General features: G+C 37.2%; 1 protein-coding gene across 2 annotated transcripts in view; it reads right to left on the reverse strand.

Annotated features, from left to right (window-relative positions):
* The window catches only part of COPS2 (COP9 signalosome subunit 2), a 37,738-nt gene continuing 20,897 nt past the window's right edge, over window positions 1–16,841 (reverse strand). For both annotated transcript variants that reach the window (XM_004611789.2, XM_004611788.2), the window contains exons 6-13: window positions 16,763–16,840; window positions 13,659–13,833; window positions 12,997–13,175; window positions 12,845–12,897; window positions 8,119–8,216; window positions 5,833–5,915; window positions 4,628–4,686; window positions 1–2,821 (exon numbers count right to left, since the gene is read on the reverse strand). In XM_004611789.2, the coding sequence (XP_004611846.1) occupies window positions 2,677–2,821; window positions 4,628–4,686; window positions 5,833–5,915; window positions 8,119–8,216; window positions 12,845–12,897; window positions 12,997–13,175; window positions 13,659–13,833; window positions 16,763–16,840 (870 nt within the window). In that variant the 3' untranslated portion in view covers window positions 1–2,676. The remainder of the gene's footprint in view (window positions 2,822–4,627; window positions 4,687–5,832; window positions 5,916–8,118; window positions 8,217–12,844; window positions 12,898–12,996; window positions 13,176–13,658; window positions 13,834–16,762; window position 16,841) is intronic.

Consider the following 16,841-nt stretch of genomic DNA (forward strand, 5'->3'; position numbering starts at 1 on the left):
TGAGATTCAAGTAATAAAAGCACTATTTATACATATATATTTACTTTGCTTTAAAAATTGTTATTTACATAAAGATGTGAAGAAAAAACTTTAATTAACTTTAAGATTAAATGTAAAAGCTATAACGAGGAATGGAAATTCAGCTTTTGCAACAGACACTATTGTGGCAGCCAAAGTTAGCCAAGGAGTGAGTTTATCCAACTTTAGGGGTAAAAAGGAAAAAGAGATAAACACATTAAACACATTACAGTTTGATGTAAACTGTTGCTACAGTTTCACAAACAGATTTAGTCAGTGATGTAAATGCTAAGAATCTGCCAATTTTTAAAATCCCTTAAATTTAGTTATTTTTTGATAAGCAAGCTACGATTTCAATTGACAAGACAGTGTACAAAAACATAACTTTTAAAGGACAATATTGTTTCAAGTTAGTCAGACTGTTGGCTACGTCAAAAAATTTTCTAGAACAAATGTGGCAAATTATAGAATAGAACTATATCTTGGGAATATTAGACAAAGCCTATGTGACACATACACAATCATATTAAAGACCATGGTATGACTTTGTACACTGTTATATACTTAGCCTTATTTCCCAAAGAATAACAAGTGTACGTTCTCTCTAGAAACTGAAGATGCACTATTGCACACAACAAAGGTATCATAGATATAATAAGCTGGAGGATTTAGAGTTAAATCACATCATTCAAATCCTTGGAATTTCAATGCCAGCAAATAAGAGTTAAGGAGGGTTTTCCAGTTATCACATGCATACATATTTGAATACAGGCACAGAAACTTGTCATTTTTATTTGAATAACAAAGGGCTTCAAAATAATACTGAAAAATAAATCCTAACTTATTACTCCTGTAAAAAAAAATTTAGCACGCTGTCACAAATGATTTATGTAAAAGAGAAGAAAATACACATAATTTTATAAAGTCTTAAACTTCTTTATTCCCTACCAGAGACATTATTTTGTCTTTTGTTTTCTTTCCGTTTTTCTCTACAATTTCCAACTTGTATCTGTTTTACTATTGCTTTAATCTGCTAAAGACATTAACTGACTGCTCTCCTAAATCTAAGGATTATGTAGTTTTAGTATAAATATATAGCACATATTTTCGTAAAATTTTGATAAAACCGATTAAGCATGCCTTTATTTTTTTTTAAGTCCATGCTCCTTCCTCTGTTTATAAAATCTGATTTAGTGATCAAAATTTATTGGCTGTCATTCTTCAGTTCCAAGAGTTTTCTTTCTGAATTGTCACTCACTTTTTAACATAATAACAAGCAATAGAAAAACATAGTCTTAATCTTAAACTCTTTCCTTTTGATGTTATAAAATAATGTGAACTTTAATAAAAAATGAAACAAACACACCCCAAACCCAATACATTCAAATGAGCTGTGTGACCTTGGAAGGTCACACAGCTCATTCTGACTAGGCTACCGCTGCTCAAAATACCTTTTAAGATTGCCTTCAAAACGAAATGCATTTTCTATCATTACCCTAACAACATTTAATTTGGGGACACTGTCAGAAGTCATTTGGTACCAAATGATAGCCATAAAACAAGCTAATACTTAAAAAAAAAAATCTGTAATCAATAGTGTTTGTGACTCAAATTAGCTCTAAATGCAATTCTAAGAGAGAAAAGGGTTTTGAGCATTGGCAGACTGCTGGAATTGTGAAATAATCTTCCAGCACGATCACCATAGGGCAACATTCATTTAGCTGTCTACGTTCTGGCATATTTGTTTAAAGAGAACATTCTGAGAGTTAGAATTTTTTCTTTTGGAAAGGAATATCATTCTTAAAAAAAAAAAACAACAAATGAAGAATTTTATTCCTTTAGAGCATCATTGTCAAAGTACTATATAAGTGTTTTGTTAGAAACTAGTTGTCCTCGCTGTAGTAATAAAGACTACTTTTTAAGACTTGAAAGCAAATAATTTATTTGCTCCCAGGCTTTTAAAAACCATTAACTGAAGATAAAATAATTAGAAACTTCTACGATACTAAATAACAAAAGTCCAAAATGTAATAAACACATCAAGAACCATACTACAATTTCTGAGCTGCACTGTTTATTTTGCTGCTTGAAACCTAAGTGACAGTATGCCACTGTAATTAAGGGGTTTCTTCTAAACCTTTACTATACTGCAGGTACAGAAATATACGGACACATTTTTGGAGAATTGACATTTTGCAAAATGCAGCAAACATTTTAATTTATACATGAGAAAAGGAAGTGTTCAAAAGGGTATGCATTTCAAGTTATTGCAGGTTATTTGTGAGAGAATTTCTGCAGGTAAAACATGTTTAATTTTAACCAACAGTAGCGTGTCAGTGTATTTAAAATCATGACAAAAATCTTCTCTCTGGTCATGTTGCCCATGACAAATTACTATGATGTTGTATGTTTAGGGCAAGATGTCAATACGCACAAATCCCATGGCATTTTGGTTTTCTTCTGGAGATTAAAGCTGTTTTTTCTTGGGATAAATGCAGCAGCAAAACACAAACCAGTTGATCAAAAAAAGCACTTCTGCCATAACTCCAATAATTTTCAGGACACATCAACCGACAGTAGTTTTGCCATTCCCAGTTCTTTAAAGGATTACATCTCTGCACTGTTGCCTTAAGTACGTCTGTAAAAGCTTGTTCTCTGTTAAGCCAGTTTACTGACTACAGCCTGGTTGAGAGAATTTAGTTGGTTGGTCCATTTATCTAGTGCAGTATACCGGGCACCTCCCCTCTTCTGATGATCCAGTTCTAGGAGCTGGTTGACTTGATCAATTCTGCCATGAATAGTGCTGGAAGTAAATAAATAAAAAAGGTCATGTCTACAAACCATTTTCGCCTGGATATATTCATGCAATATGCACATTATTAATAAATGCAAGAAAAAGACTGCTTATTTTTGCTAAGTTTGGCATTAACTTTTCTCTGAAATCAGATACAAACCAACTACAACTATGTTTCAACAATTTCACTGAAGAGCCAATGGGCAAAAACTCAGTCAACCCAGAGACAGCAGCAGCGAGTTCCAGAGATCACCACAGCGCCAGAGATCTCTCCGGGCCCCACACCGAACCCATATCCCTGGGGCATCCCAGATGGAGCAGGTGCAGATGGAATTCCTACTCCAGATGGAATCCCGGCGACCATGAGCAAGCAAGGCCCAGGTATGGGGTTCCTGGACTAAACTTCCAAGGCACATGGCAGCAGCAAAGCTGGGCAATCTCCCAGGCTCCCTGTCTGTACCCTGATGCCGGATGTCACACCCACAACTCACCTCTGGGCGCCATGAATCCCAAAATGGATTAGCTCCCTACAGAGATGTCTCTGGAACCAAACCATTTACAATCTTAGAGTTTCATGAAATGCAAACTGAGCAATGGAAAATAAGTGATCTAGCGTCTGCCCCAGGAGGCAGACTTGAATGGTGGTGGGAAAATTCGAGCAAAATATAATGCCCCAATGTAGAGAGAGAATTATCTTAGAAACTGTCTGCCATAGAGGCAGGGTGAGGACTGGGATGGGGGAGAAGAGGGGATAATGGGGACATTGGTGCTGGAAAATTTGCACTGGTGGAAAGGTGGGTGTTTGATCATCATATGGCCGAATCTCAAACATAAAAGCTTTGTAACTGTATCTCATGGTGGTTCAATAAAATAAATTTAAAAAAAAAACAATCAAAAGCAAATATAAATTGTGAAGGCTTAACATACTGCTCTTAAAAAAAAGAATTTTTAAACTTATGGAACATCATCATACTTAAAAATATAAAGTAAAATTCACTAATTTTCTAGCTGCAAGTGGGTTAAACACTGATTAAAAAGTTCTTCTATGCGACCCGAGTGGCCACATGTTTATTTGTCGGTCGCTCTGCTACTGATGAGCACGATCCGGAGGCCAGCTAAACTACTTTGGGTACCAGCAACTGCTTCCACCAATGTCTCTAGACTGTGAACTAAGCCAGAGCCCCATGCTGCCCCAGGAAGGGAAATGATGCAATTTCTAACATAAATCTCACTAGACTTAACTACTAAAGTACTAAAATGCAGAAATCCTAAACCTATTGTGGCTGCAGGACTTCATATCTCTTCATTCTCAGCAATGGAAAACTATCAAATGCTTCCTTGTCAGCAGGGCTGTTTTTTTAGAGGGAAAACTCCAACAACAATAGTGAATATTGTGTTGAAATATGGAATGTAATCAAGGTAAAGAGAAAATGAAGTGAAAATTATCAGCTACACAAGCAGGGTGGGAGGTATACTGGTTTGGTGGTGGAATATGGGCACTGGTGAAGGGACGGGTGTTCGAGCAGTGTATAACCGAGATAAGCCTGGAGACAGTAACTTTCCACATGGTGATTTAATAAAAAAAAAAATTAAAAACAATAAGTAAAATAAAAAATAAAAAGTTCTTCTAAAAAACCATTTAGAACATTTTATTTTTAGACTGTGTGCTTAAGAAAAGCTATATACATTTATCAAAAACTAACAACAGAGAATAGTGTAGCAGAAAAAATTTAAGAGCTGAATTTCTGTATCTGTCACCTTTATTTATCTGTAGTTCTAAACATGCTGTGAGTTAGAAAGTAGCCAAGTACTTACTTATCCAATATGCACTGCACCAGCAAGCTCTCCACATCAGCTACATCTATGTTTAACTCCTAAGACAAAAGACTCATTATAATTCTACGTAATAAACTTACAAACTAAGATTTTATATAATTATTATTTTAAATTTATTTCTATCACTAGGCAGGACAATCAGTGAAAATTTACAGTGAGTTTTATTATCACTTAAGAGATTATTTTTTCCCTTCTCCAAGAGATTTTTTATAATAGGCCAGAGATAAAATTTACACTATACTTTTTTTTTTTTTTTGCTTTTTGGGTCACACCCAGCGATGCTCAGGGGTTACTCCTGGCTTTGCACTCAGGAATTACTCCTGGCGGTGCTTGGGGGACCATATGGGATGCCGGGGATCGAACCTGGGTCGGCCGCGTGCAAGGCGAACGCCCTACCCACTGTGCTATCACTCCGGCCCCTACACTATACTTTTAAAATACAATTATCACCATGATTTTATTTGGGCTTATACTTCACCAGTCTTATATAGCTTTTTAAATTTTCTTTCTTTTGTACATATAGTTTTTCTTCTCTTATTTTGGTATTTTGGGTCATATCTGGCAGTGCTTGGGGGCTACTCCTGACTCTGCTCATGGGTCACTGTACCATCTCTCCCATCCCAGAGGGAGTTTTTTGAAAGAAAAATCTGGGACGAGAGTGATAGTACAGTGGGTAGACTGCTTGCCTTATATGTGACTGACCCAGGTTCAACCCCCAGCTCCCAAATGATCCCCTAAGCCCTACCAGGAGTGATCTCTGAGCACAGAGCCAAAGCAGGAACTCCTTAGTACCACCAGGTGAGGCTCCAAACCACAAACAAAAACAAACAAACAAACAATCCCAATATACCTTTTTTTATGAGCTCAATTTGGGAATAAAACAAAGGCATGTGTTAAATGTTCTTTGAAAAAAAAAATCTCTTTAGATATGCTATATTCTTTATAGCATATTTGATAGTATTACAAATGCTATCAAATTACAAATTCTATTTTTATGTATTTTTTTGTTTGGGGACTATAGTGGCAGTACTACAGATTGAACTTGAACTTTCCGGATGCAAAGCACGCATTTCAGCCCAGTGAACTCTCTCTCCAGTCCCTAAAATTCTCCCTTAAGTGGAAGGTTAGACATGAGGCATTTTGAACCACAAAACATCAACACCAAAATACGTAAATATAAATACCTTAGAAATAAAAGGAATATGAATTCTTGTGTAAGGCTTAATTAATTTTATGAGCACTTGTGTTCTGATGTTTCGCAAAAGCTCTGAAAGAAAAGATAATAATTAAATATGCAATATTTATAAATCATGCAGTTCTAAATCATAACCATATCAGCTATCTTCTCAAAATGTATCTGCTTGACAAGGGCATAATATAATTACGCAAAAATATCCAACAGATATCCACAATTTGGTTAGAGGCAGTCCTCCCCTACACTGAATTTTGTTCAAGTTTGACTGTATCTAAAATACTCTCTTGCCTTCTCACTGTTCATTATTTCTCTTGTAGTTAGTAACTTCTTAGGGCACATGAAGGTGCTCGAGGGTTATGCAGTGTAGAATATGGTACACAGAGCTTCTTCACACATACATAGCAGATGCACTATTACCTGAGTGACAGCCGCAGCCCTTAATAGTTAACATCTTTTTTCTTTAGGTCACACCCGATGCTGCTCAGGGTTTACTTTTGGCTCTGCACTCAGGAATCACTCTTGGAGGGCTCAGGGGACCATATAGAATGCTGGAGGTTGAAGCCGGTTGGCCAACAATGGTTGGCCAGTGCAAGGCAAATGCCATATTGCTCTAGCCCACAGTTAACATTTTTTAAGAAGCTCTGATGAACAGCAATCAAGTTTGTAATTTCGTATTTTCAATACCTACTTTCAGTGTCTTTTATGGTGATTTTATATTTTTCTCCAGTTTCTTCACATATAAATATCTTACTATTTTTGTGAACTAGAAAATCTCATACACAAGGTTTCTACACTTTTCTATATCCACAAAGTACAGTATCACTCTAGGCAGCATATATATGTTAAGGACTTTTCTGTTGCTGTTGCTTCTGTGGTGTAGTGCTTGGTGCCTAGCCCCACATCTGGTTGGATAGGATGGGGGCTAGAGGGAGCAGGGATAGACTCAGTACTACTCAGGACTACGAAGTACCAGGGATAGAACCCTGGAAGGGCTTCATCCATGCAATGCTTATGCTCTATCACTGGTCTTCATCACTGTCATCCCGTTGTTCATCGATTTGCTTGAGTGGGCACCAGTAACATCTCCATTGTGAGACTTATTGCTGTTTTTGGCATATCGAATACACCACGGGTAGCTTGCCAGGCTCTGCCATGCAGGCCGAATACTCTCAGTAGCTTGCTGAGCTCTCCGAGAGGGATGGAGGAATCAAACCTGGGTCAGCTGTGTGTAAGGCAAATGCCCTACCTGCTGTGCTATTGCTCCAGTCCACAACTGGACAAGTCATGGTCAACTGCCATGACAGAGAAAGGAAGGGGGCAACAGAAGAATGCTATCTCCATCTTGGGACACGGCTCAAAGTAGGCTTCTGCATAGAGAAGCCCTGTCTGATCCCTGGCACTGGATGGCCTGCCAAGTACCACCAGGAACGCTATTCTTCCCACCAAAAAGAACGTTACTTCTAAAGGGAACAGATGTTCTCACCTACAATTTTTGTATGTAAACGACTTGTTTCAAGTAGTCATTTAAAGACCCTCACACCTGAGTCAAGAATGTGGCTCATGTGGTAGAGGCACAAGTCTTCCATGTGGAGGCCCTGACTTTGATCACTGACTCTGGAATCCACCACCCGGCCCCCAACAGTGTGAAAGGGAAATCCTCATACCACTCCATAACAACAGGAATAAAGAAAACCCAGCGTAAGGGATAATTTTCTTTGGTTTGTTAACCAACAGAATTTATTTTCTATTTACTAATCCACTGTTCAGCTTTTTGATTCTTTTCATTTTGAGGTGATACCCAGTGGTGCCAAGCACTGAATCAGGGCTGGCTATGCAACAGGGTAAGTTCCTGAACCCATGTACTCTCTCTCCTACTCTGACAGACTTCCGTACATAGTAAGTGCACTGCAGCACTGTGAGAGCAGGACACTTTCAAATCTTTTTGTTATTTGTCCAAAATAATTCCTAAAAATTAACCTAACATCAGTAGTAAATATAGAACAAAAAAATCATAAAGGTGAAAAAAACCCACAAGACACCTTAAATGAAGTGGAGATCATAAAAACTGAATTATAATAACATGACATTGGTTTATGATTTGCTTAAAACAACTTATAATGTAGGGGGCATCTATTTCATGACAGCATTTAGGAAAATGGTTTTTTTTTTACTTTCCAACAAACAAGAAAAACAGCTCAATTCAAAGCGGCTCTATAAGAAGCATCATGTGACAATGGCAAAGCAAGCACAATGCAGCGGCCAGAACAACACACACCTTCAATGTGTTCTCGTATGAAAGGGTCATCCATAATGTTGCTGTGATTTGTTTTCAGAATTTTTTCAAATTCAGTGATGTCATTATTCTGATAGGCACTATAAGAAAAAGAAAAGTATACATTTGTTAGATGTAGAAGATAGGCAGTAAATGAGACAATTAGTATCAGATAGTCTTTTCTCAATTTTCACACACAAAAACCTAATCATAGATTGCGTCAGAGAAATCGCAGATAAACGTATCCTTCTGCAAATAAAATTGATTTTCTTTTTAATGCTTTTGGTCTTTTAAGGAAAGATCAAATCTTTTCGGGGAGTTAAATGTTTACACACTGTTAATTAAAACCTCAAAGCCCTAGCATTTAAGAATTGACGATAGTTTAATAACTTGATGTTTTCTATTTAAATTGTGCATTTAATCCTAAAAAAACAAAAACAAAAACAGGTTTCATGTCGCCTGCAGTCTTTCAAATACAATAGTGTATCTTCTCTCAAGGTTGTTTAGATCTAATGCAGCTTCTTAACTTTTATCCTCTAGTAAGCTACCAGCAACTGTCAAGACTTTTTCACCGGAGTATTTGAGTCTCAATTCTCTATTAGTCATGAAATTCCACTGAGCTAAGCAGAAACTACAGTGGAAGATAACCAAATGGGACAAAGACACTAAGAATGAAGGACCCTGATGCAGAAGGCCAAAGGCTGATATATGTTCATGATTCTGAGTTTAGTATCTACTTTTGAAAAAATTCTTTTAGGGACTATGCAAACTGCTAAGGTGCTGAGAAGGAAGAAGCCAACCTTCTGGAAATGGCACCACTGTCTGCTTTATATGTAAGACATATCATCAGCCATTCTGCACGCCCTCTGCTGTGCTTCCATCTGTTGGGCCGCAATGTAACTTCATGTTAGGGGCAGCTGATTCATGTGCTTCAACAGGAATTAGTTTCCTCTAGTCTGCTGCAACTGACTAGGAAGATAAAATTAGGAAGCATTACTTTCTTACCTATCCCAAATACATTATTATATTATACTGTAGGAGGACAAATTCAAGTACTGAGAATATTTGTACACCTGTCTATTTTAACCAAGAAACACTTTTTGGGCTGGAGAGGGTGTTTGCCCTGAAAACAGCCAACCTGGGCTTGATTCCTGACATTCCTTACGGTACCCTGAACCTGCCAGTAGTGATCCCTGAGTACAGAGTCAGGAATAAAATACGAGTACCACCAGGTATGACATCCTCCCCCCACCCCCCCCAAATAAACATTTTTTTCACTATTTTTTCATCAGGACCAGGTATGAGTTCTAGGACTGAATCTTCATGCCACATGGCGGCAGAGGCACAGGGCTGTCCCTTCCCAGTGTCAGCCTGGCTACCACACCCACAATTAGCCTCCCAACAGCCCTGGTTAAGAGACAGAAATGTCTCTAGAAACCAACAATCTACAATCTAGGGTTCCAGAAGTGCATGCCTGTGGCACCCATGATATTCAAAATGAGCAAGGGACAATAAATGATCTAGCACCAAACCCTGGCAGGCAGGCTTAAATGATGGTGGAAAAATTTGAGCAAAACATAATAATGCCCAAAAGTAGAGAGAGTATTGAGGAAATTGTCCGCCATGGAGGCAGGGTGAGGACTGGGATGAGAGAGAGAGAGAGAGAGAGAGAGAGAGAGAGAGAGAGAGTGTGTGTGTGTGTGTGTGTGTGTGTATGATATACTGGGGACACTGGTGGTGGAAAGTGCACTGGAAAAGGGATGGGTGTTCGATCATTGTACAGCTGAATCTCGAACATGAAAGCTTTGTAACTGTTATCTCACAGTAATTCAATAAAAAAAAGTACTGTGGAGTTCATGCCCAATTCAATCATCTTAATCAATGGTTCAATAAATAGCAGTACTCCTACATTTATTTTAAAAATAAATAAAAAACAAGTCTTGTACAAGTTGGGAACAATTGCAATTATTTGGGTCAAAATTTACAATAGTAAGTTTCCAAGTTAAGACAGACATTTCACTAGAATAAATTATTGATATAAATACAACCAATAGTTTAAAATATTTTGAAAGTTTTATTCTGAGCCACACCTAGTGGTGTTCGGGGGACAATGCAGTATCAGGGATTACACTGGGCCTTCTGCTTACATATAGCCTACTGGGCTATCTCTCAGGCCCCATCTATTTAAACATCTTAATTTAGACTAGAGATTAGTATCTACAGTAAAAATTTCCCTCCATATTTTCTTTTTTTTTTGCTTTTTGGGTCACACCCGGCAATGCACAGGGGTCACTCCTGGCTCTGCACTCAGGAATCACCCCTGGCGGTGCTCAGGGGACCATATGGGATGCTGGGATTCAAACCCGGGTCGGCCGCGTGCAAGGCAAACGCCCTACCCGCTGTGCTATCGCTCCAGCCCCTCCCTCAATATTTTCTACGAGTTTTAAAAAATTTTAAATGATCTTTAAAAAGTATTAATCAAATTAATTCAACATCTCTTATATGGCTAAATGCAGGAGGGATGAACTACGATGAAGAAACCAACTTCCATAATTACCATCAACTTAATTCAAATATATGTTAAAATAAGCTAAAGAAGTAAACAAAGATTTCTTAGTGCATCAATTTAGGGTTTTTAACACCCTAATTATTCCTAGTACCCATAAAATAAATTGACATCAATTTTTTTGGTGGGAAAGGGTAGGGCCACTCTTAGCAGTGCTCAGAGAGTCCTCCTGGCTCTACATTCAGGTGGGATCCACTCCCAATGATTCTTGCAGAGACATACAGTGCCAAGAATCAAATCCTGGATTCTTGCAAGTAAAGTAAACACATCTGCCATTAAGTGATATTTAAAATTTTTTTCTGGTAAAAATACAGTTTGAAAAAAAAATTACAGCCATATAAAAACAAAGCAAATAAGGACAGTTTATACAGGATAATATCATATAATAAGCTATTTTCACCAATTATTTAAGTATATATGTAAATGACTCATAATTTATAACCTTGCAGCACCTGACTTTGAATAAAAAAATATTTTTTTTGTACTGGGGATCAAATCTAGGGTCTCATACATGCAAAGTATATGCTCTATTATTGAATTGCATTGGCCTAATAGTCCCTTTTAAAATCACCTGTATACAGATGCACCAAGATCTACTTTATTATGCATGTTAACTATACTGTCAAGATAAATTCAACTGTACACTCTGAAACAAAGGACTTAATTAAAGAAACCTAATGTTTCCTCTACTTTTCTACAAAGAAAGCTCATTAAAGCTTAAGACTCCATTTATTCCTGGTTCAGAGGAGAAATTTTCTTGCTCATTGATTTTTGTTACTTGTTTTAGTCGTTGCTGTTTGTTTCAGGCAGGGCTCAGGGGTTCCTCCTGGCTACTCCTCAGTGACACCTGGCTGGCCATCAGGACTTACAGCTGGCACTGCTAAGGGGAGACTGGGCAGACCACAGCATGCAAAGCAAACACACTATCCACAGTACTATCATTTGGGCCCTACTCACTGATTTTTAGTTTTTAGGAAAACAGGCTCCTTTCCTATGCTGTAAGTTATTTTCCAAACTGGAAAAAAATACCTATCTTAAGACACTTCTTCCTTCCTTTCACTGTCATGATTACCATGATTATTATGGGTCACATCACTGGCTGCAGGACTTGCCCACTTTTGCTCACACATGTGCAGTGCTTCCTGGGGTGGGGGTGGGGAATACATACTGTTGTGGTATTAACACACATCTACTTGGACTTGTGGGGTGGTGTCGGGGATCAAATGCTCCGTTTCACTGATCTTAGGTAGCTCTATCTCACAAGCTATTTTTGGGTTTGATTCTGTTTGGTTTTACCCACTATGTTTGGTTAATATTATAGGGGTTGGAGGGATAGCACAGCGGGTAGGGTGTTTGCCTTGCACGTGGCCACCCTGGGTTCGATTCCTCCGCCCCTCTTGGAGAGCCCGGCAAGCTACCGAGAGTATCCCACCCGCCTGGCAGAGCATGGCAAGAGACTTGTGGTCTATTCAATATGCCAAAAACAGTAACAGCAAGTCTTCAAATGGAAATGTTACTGGTGCCCGCTCGAGCAAATTGATAAGTATTGGGATGATAGTAATACAGTGATAATATTATAGGTTTTTCAGTTACATATTTCTCTACAGAAGCCATTAATAGGTCTTTTGTTATTTTACACAATTATGTCTCCACTGGTACTCACAGAAAATTACCTGAGTTAAAGCTTCTTTTATTTCAGGGTGGATGGGGAACAACACACTTGAATTGAACCAGAGTAGGCTGCATATATATGGCATATACCTTAGCCCCTTTTATTCCTCAGAGGCAAAATGATATTAATTCTTTAAAAACATCTACAGCTTTCTTCAGAAAATACATACATATAAACTTGCAAATGAGCAGCATTCACTAATAAACTACATAATAAATGATTTCAAAAATGAAGATTTTAGAAACTTGAACATTTTAAATCAAAATATGAAAAAGAAAATACTGAATAGTAACTGTATTCTGAAAAATTCCTTCCTCTCCTTTTGATAACTGTTTAAAGGAGATTTACCTTTAACGAAATATAAAACCTTACCTTACACTGGTGAAGGGATGGGTGTTAGAACCTTATATAACTGAAACCCAGTAATGAACAACCTTGTAACTGTGCATCTCACTGTGACTCAATAAAAAATAAATAAAAACCAACCTTACCTTACTAAATTCGTCATTGCTAAAATTTCTGGATCATTTTTGTACGGCTTGGCCTAAATATAATAAAAAGGAAGTTAACTGTGTTTATGTATACAAAGAAGAATGGCATTACCACAAAACAAGCTGACAAAAAATTACTATAACATACATACCTCCTGTGAGTCAAAAGGATTTATTCCAGATTTCATTAACATATTTGCTAAGACCAAATATTTTAAGCAAGTGGTTCTTCGGGGACTTCCAGACTCATCATAATTCTTGAAGGCTTCAAAAAAATCAGTGTGAGCCTTTTCAAATTCACCTTCTCTCAAGTGCATTTTACCACCACATTCTATAAAGCATAAAACATAAAAAAAAAGAATGTTCTGAGTTCATCAATGATAGGATTGACTATTTTTTTAAATAAAAACCAAACAAAAATTATGTTAATAACCTGTAGGCTTGTAATTTTATCAGCTAAACAGTACTAGTCACTGAGTGCATAGTTATTCTAAAAAATTAAGCTTCTCATTAACATTAGATAAAAAAGCATTTAAAAATGCTCATTCTCAGTTGAAACAGAAACAAATTTTAAGTGCACCCTTACAACTCAAGAACAGAATTCTAATAATTTTCCAATTAATGTTTTCTCTATAGATACATATTTATAAGTTAAAAACTTAATTTCTCTCTCAATCTAGGTCATTTAATTGATTTTAGAACCTTGTCATTAATTTTCACTAGAACAGAAACAACCTGTAGATTCACTGAGGCACATGCAACAATAGTCTGAGGTCTCCCCCATCACTGCCGACCCGCCCTACACCACACTTGCCTCTAATGACTCCCATGATCAGTGGATGAGGAATGGCAGACTTGATGTGAAGTGACTGTTCATAGAGTGCTTTAAGCTTTTTGTTATTTTTCTGTGCTGTGTACATCTGAATTTCCAAAGCATATATTTCTAATAACTGTGTACCCTTTTTCAGGTCATCTTCTCCATCATCAGTCTACAAAAGCAAATAACAAACTTTAATAAAAACAATTCAAAGTCAACTAAGTAATTTTTGTTTCAAGTGAGCCTAAAGACCTTATACTTAATGTATTGTTTGAAAAATGCACCATACATTTTAACTGGGAACCAGTATACTAAGAATATCACCTTTAATGGACAAAGAGGATCCCACCATATCCTTTCTAGTTTCCAATCATTGGATAAGGAAGTGACCAGGGGTAGCATTTGTTTTTAGGTCCTGTCCAGAACTGCTTGAAGATTTTGCTTCAGTGGTGCAACAGGGACAATTTGGTAACAGAAAAGAAAACAAGGGCCTACAACATAAGCTACACCCCTGGCCCAGGAGATATATTTTTAAGTGTATAATCTATAATATTGTTTTTGAACGTATTTTAATTTTAGGCACTATGGTTTACAATACTGCTAATAGGGTTTCTAATGCATTAACACTTCTAGCACCTATAGATAATATATGTTATCTAGAGATAACTTATAATAATCACATTAGTGGTTAATCAAAATGCTCTTTTAGCATTTGTGCTGTGCACAGTGTCTTAAATAAGCCAAGATTTCTGGCCTCAAAAAGTTAACAATTGGGTAGAAAGCTAATCTGCCTAGAGATAATTACAATAAATGGTAGTTCTAGCTGAAGAATGAATCAAGAACATAGAAGAATGGAAGAGAAAAGGGACAAACTCTAAGGGCCAGAGAGATGGCTCCAAGGGCAGGTGAACATACTCTGTACGCAGGAGCCCATGTCTGCTCCCAAACAATGGCCAGGAGCTACCCCCAAGCACTGGACCCAGAACAGCCTCTAAGCACTTCTGGTTGTGGCAAAAAATGGGAGAGGGAAAGGGGATAGGGGGAATCAGGGAGGGAGGGAGGGAGCAAGACTCATCCTCTTGGGGGGTGTCAAAGGGAAAAACAAAGGCAATGGCATGAATCTGACTCTGAAAGATAAAGAGCAGCCCCCAAATGTAGGCCATTAAAAATAGTCTATAGGGCCGAGACTGCACAGGGGTTAGGTTAGCATGTAACTGACCCAGGTTCTAATCCCAGCACTGCATATGGTCCCTTGAACACTACCGTAAGTGGCCCTTGAGCACAGACCTAGGGGTGTGTGCTCAGTGGTAAGTCAGGCACTACCACTGTGTTCAAGCCTTGGCACTGTAAAATAATAGAAAAATAAAAACAGCATGAAGTTCACGTAATCATATATAAAATGTTGACATACATAAAACTAAAAGTTATTTACTTTTTGGGGGTATGCCCGGGGTGCTCAGGTCATACTCCCAGCTCTGTACTCAGGGGTCACTCCTGGGGGAGCTCAGGTACCTTATGTGGTGCTGGTGACTGAACCCAGGTCGGCCACTTGCAAGGCAAGCACCCTACCCACTATACTATCTCTCCAGTCCCTACAGTTACTTATAAGATCCTCCAAGTCAAACTTTTATTGACTAATGAATCATAACTAGAGTAAGCTATGATATGCAGGACAGCTTATATATCCAAATTATTATCACATGTCTCTGCTATATGATAATGCTACTAAACATTTTCCTTATGTTCCAAAATAAACCAAGCAAACTTTTCCTAGAAGACTTCTCCTGTCTTATTTATACACTAAAAGACATCCACTCAGAAACGGCCTTTTTACCAATTTTACTTCACATGGAACTGAACTCAGTAATTTAGATTATTAGATTACACTTTAGAACTTGTAAAGATCCCATTTATAAATGATACATACTATTAAAAAAGATACATTATGAAGAATGTTTTTAAAAACAAAAAAGGGTAGGCCTGTTAAATGAAAACATTTACAAGTTATTAATAAACTTTCTGTGCTCATTTCCCTCACAGTAGTTACATTAAATAGTCCATAATAATAAAAGAGCTTAAAATTCTTAAAACTGCACATGTGTGCTAGTGAGCACACACCCACAAACAAACAACTTCATACCCAGCAATGTTTAAAGGGGCTATTCTTGACTCGTGCTCAGGAGTTGCTTGGAAGACCACATACAGTGCCACGGATCAATCCCTGGCAGGCACATGCAAAGCTACCATCTTAACCCCATTTTCTTTGGCCCCTAAAATAATATTTTTACATAAAATTTAAGTCATTATTAAATAAATAACTTACCAAAACATAAGAGACAATGCAAATTTACAGTTCCATTAAAAAGTCATAGAGATACATTGTGTAAATCCTGTGGTTATTTAAAGTTAAGAAAAAAAAACCCTTCATATTTAATAATTTTAACTATTTGATGTAACTAGTGCTACCACATTAAGTACCACAGACAGCTTCCACCATTATATGAAATTCTACTAGACAGTGCTATCATAGATGAGTTACATTATAAACAATAATGTATAGTCTCCTTATTACACATTCCTATATTATTATTTTTCAATATTCATAGGGTATAGCTCTAAACATAAACACTTATTTTTAGTATTCACTACTGGCCTATTAGCTTATTTCATTGATATCCATTACCTCATTCCTCAAATAATTGAAATTAGGATCAAAACAAGAAGAAATGTAATATTCTTGGGGAAATAAAACCTAGCATTTTACAGTTCAGCCTTCAAATTTATATTGGGGCTTGATGTTTCAAAAAAAAAAAAAGCAACAAAAAACAAAAAATCAAAAACTCTAATGTTTCAAGTACATTTTTTTATCCTCTTATTAAGAAGAAATATTAGGGAAAAAATTTAAAGGGCTGGAGAGATAGGAAAGGGTTTGTTAAGGCTGCTGCCTTGCACATGACTTACACTGTAGTTCCTTATGCAGCACCATCTACGGTCCTCTGAGCCCCGCCACACTGATTCAGAGTAGAACCAGAAATAAGCCCTTAGTACCACTTCGTGTGGCCAAACCAAAAAAAGGAAAAAAAAAAGTTTTAAAATACTACCTGGCAAGACTGATGTAATTGGCGTAAAATTTTTTGAAGCTTTCCATACTCCTCTCGTTCTAAATACAGTTTCCCAAGC

This window comes from Sorex araneus, chromosome 3 (assembly GCF_027595985.1).
Source record: "Sorex araneus isolate mSorAra2 chromosome 3, mSorAra2.pri, whole genome shotgun sequence".
NCBI classification, from domain to species: domain Eukaryota; kingdom Metazoa; phylum Chordata; class Mammalia; order Eulipotyphla; family Soricidae; genus Sorex; species Sorex araneus.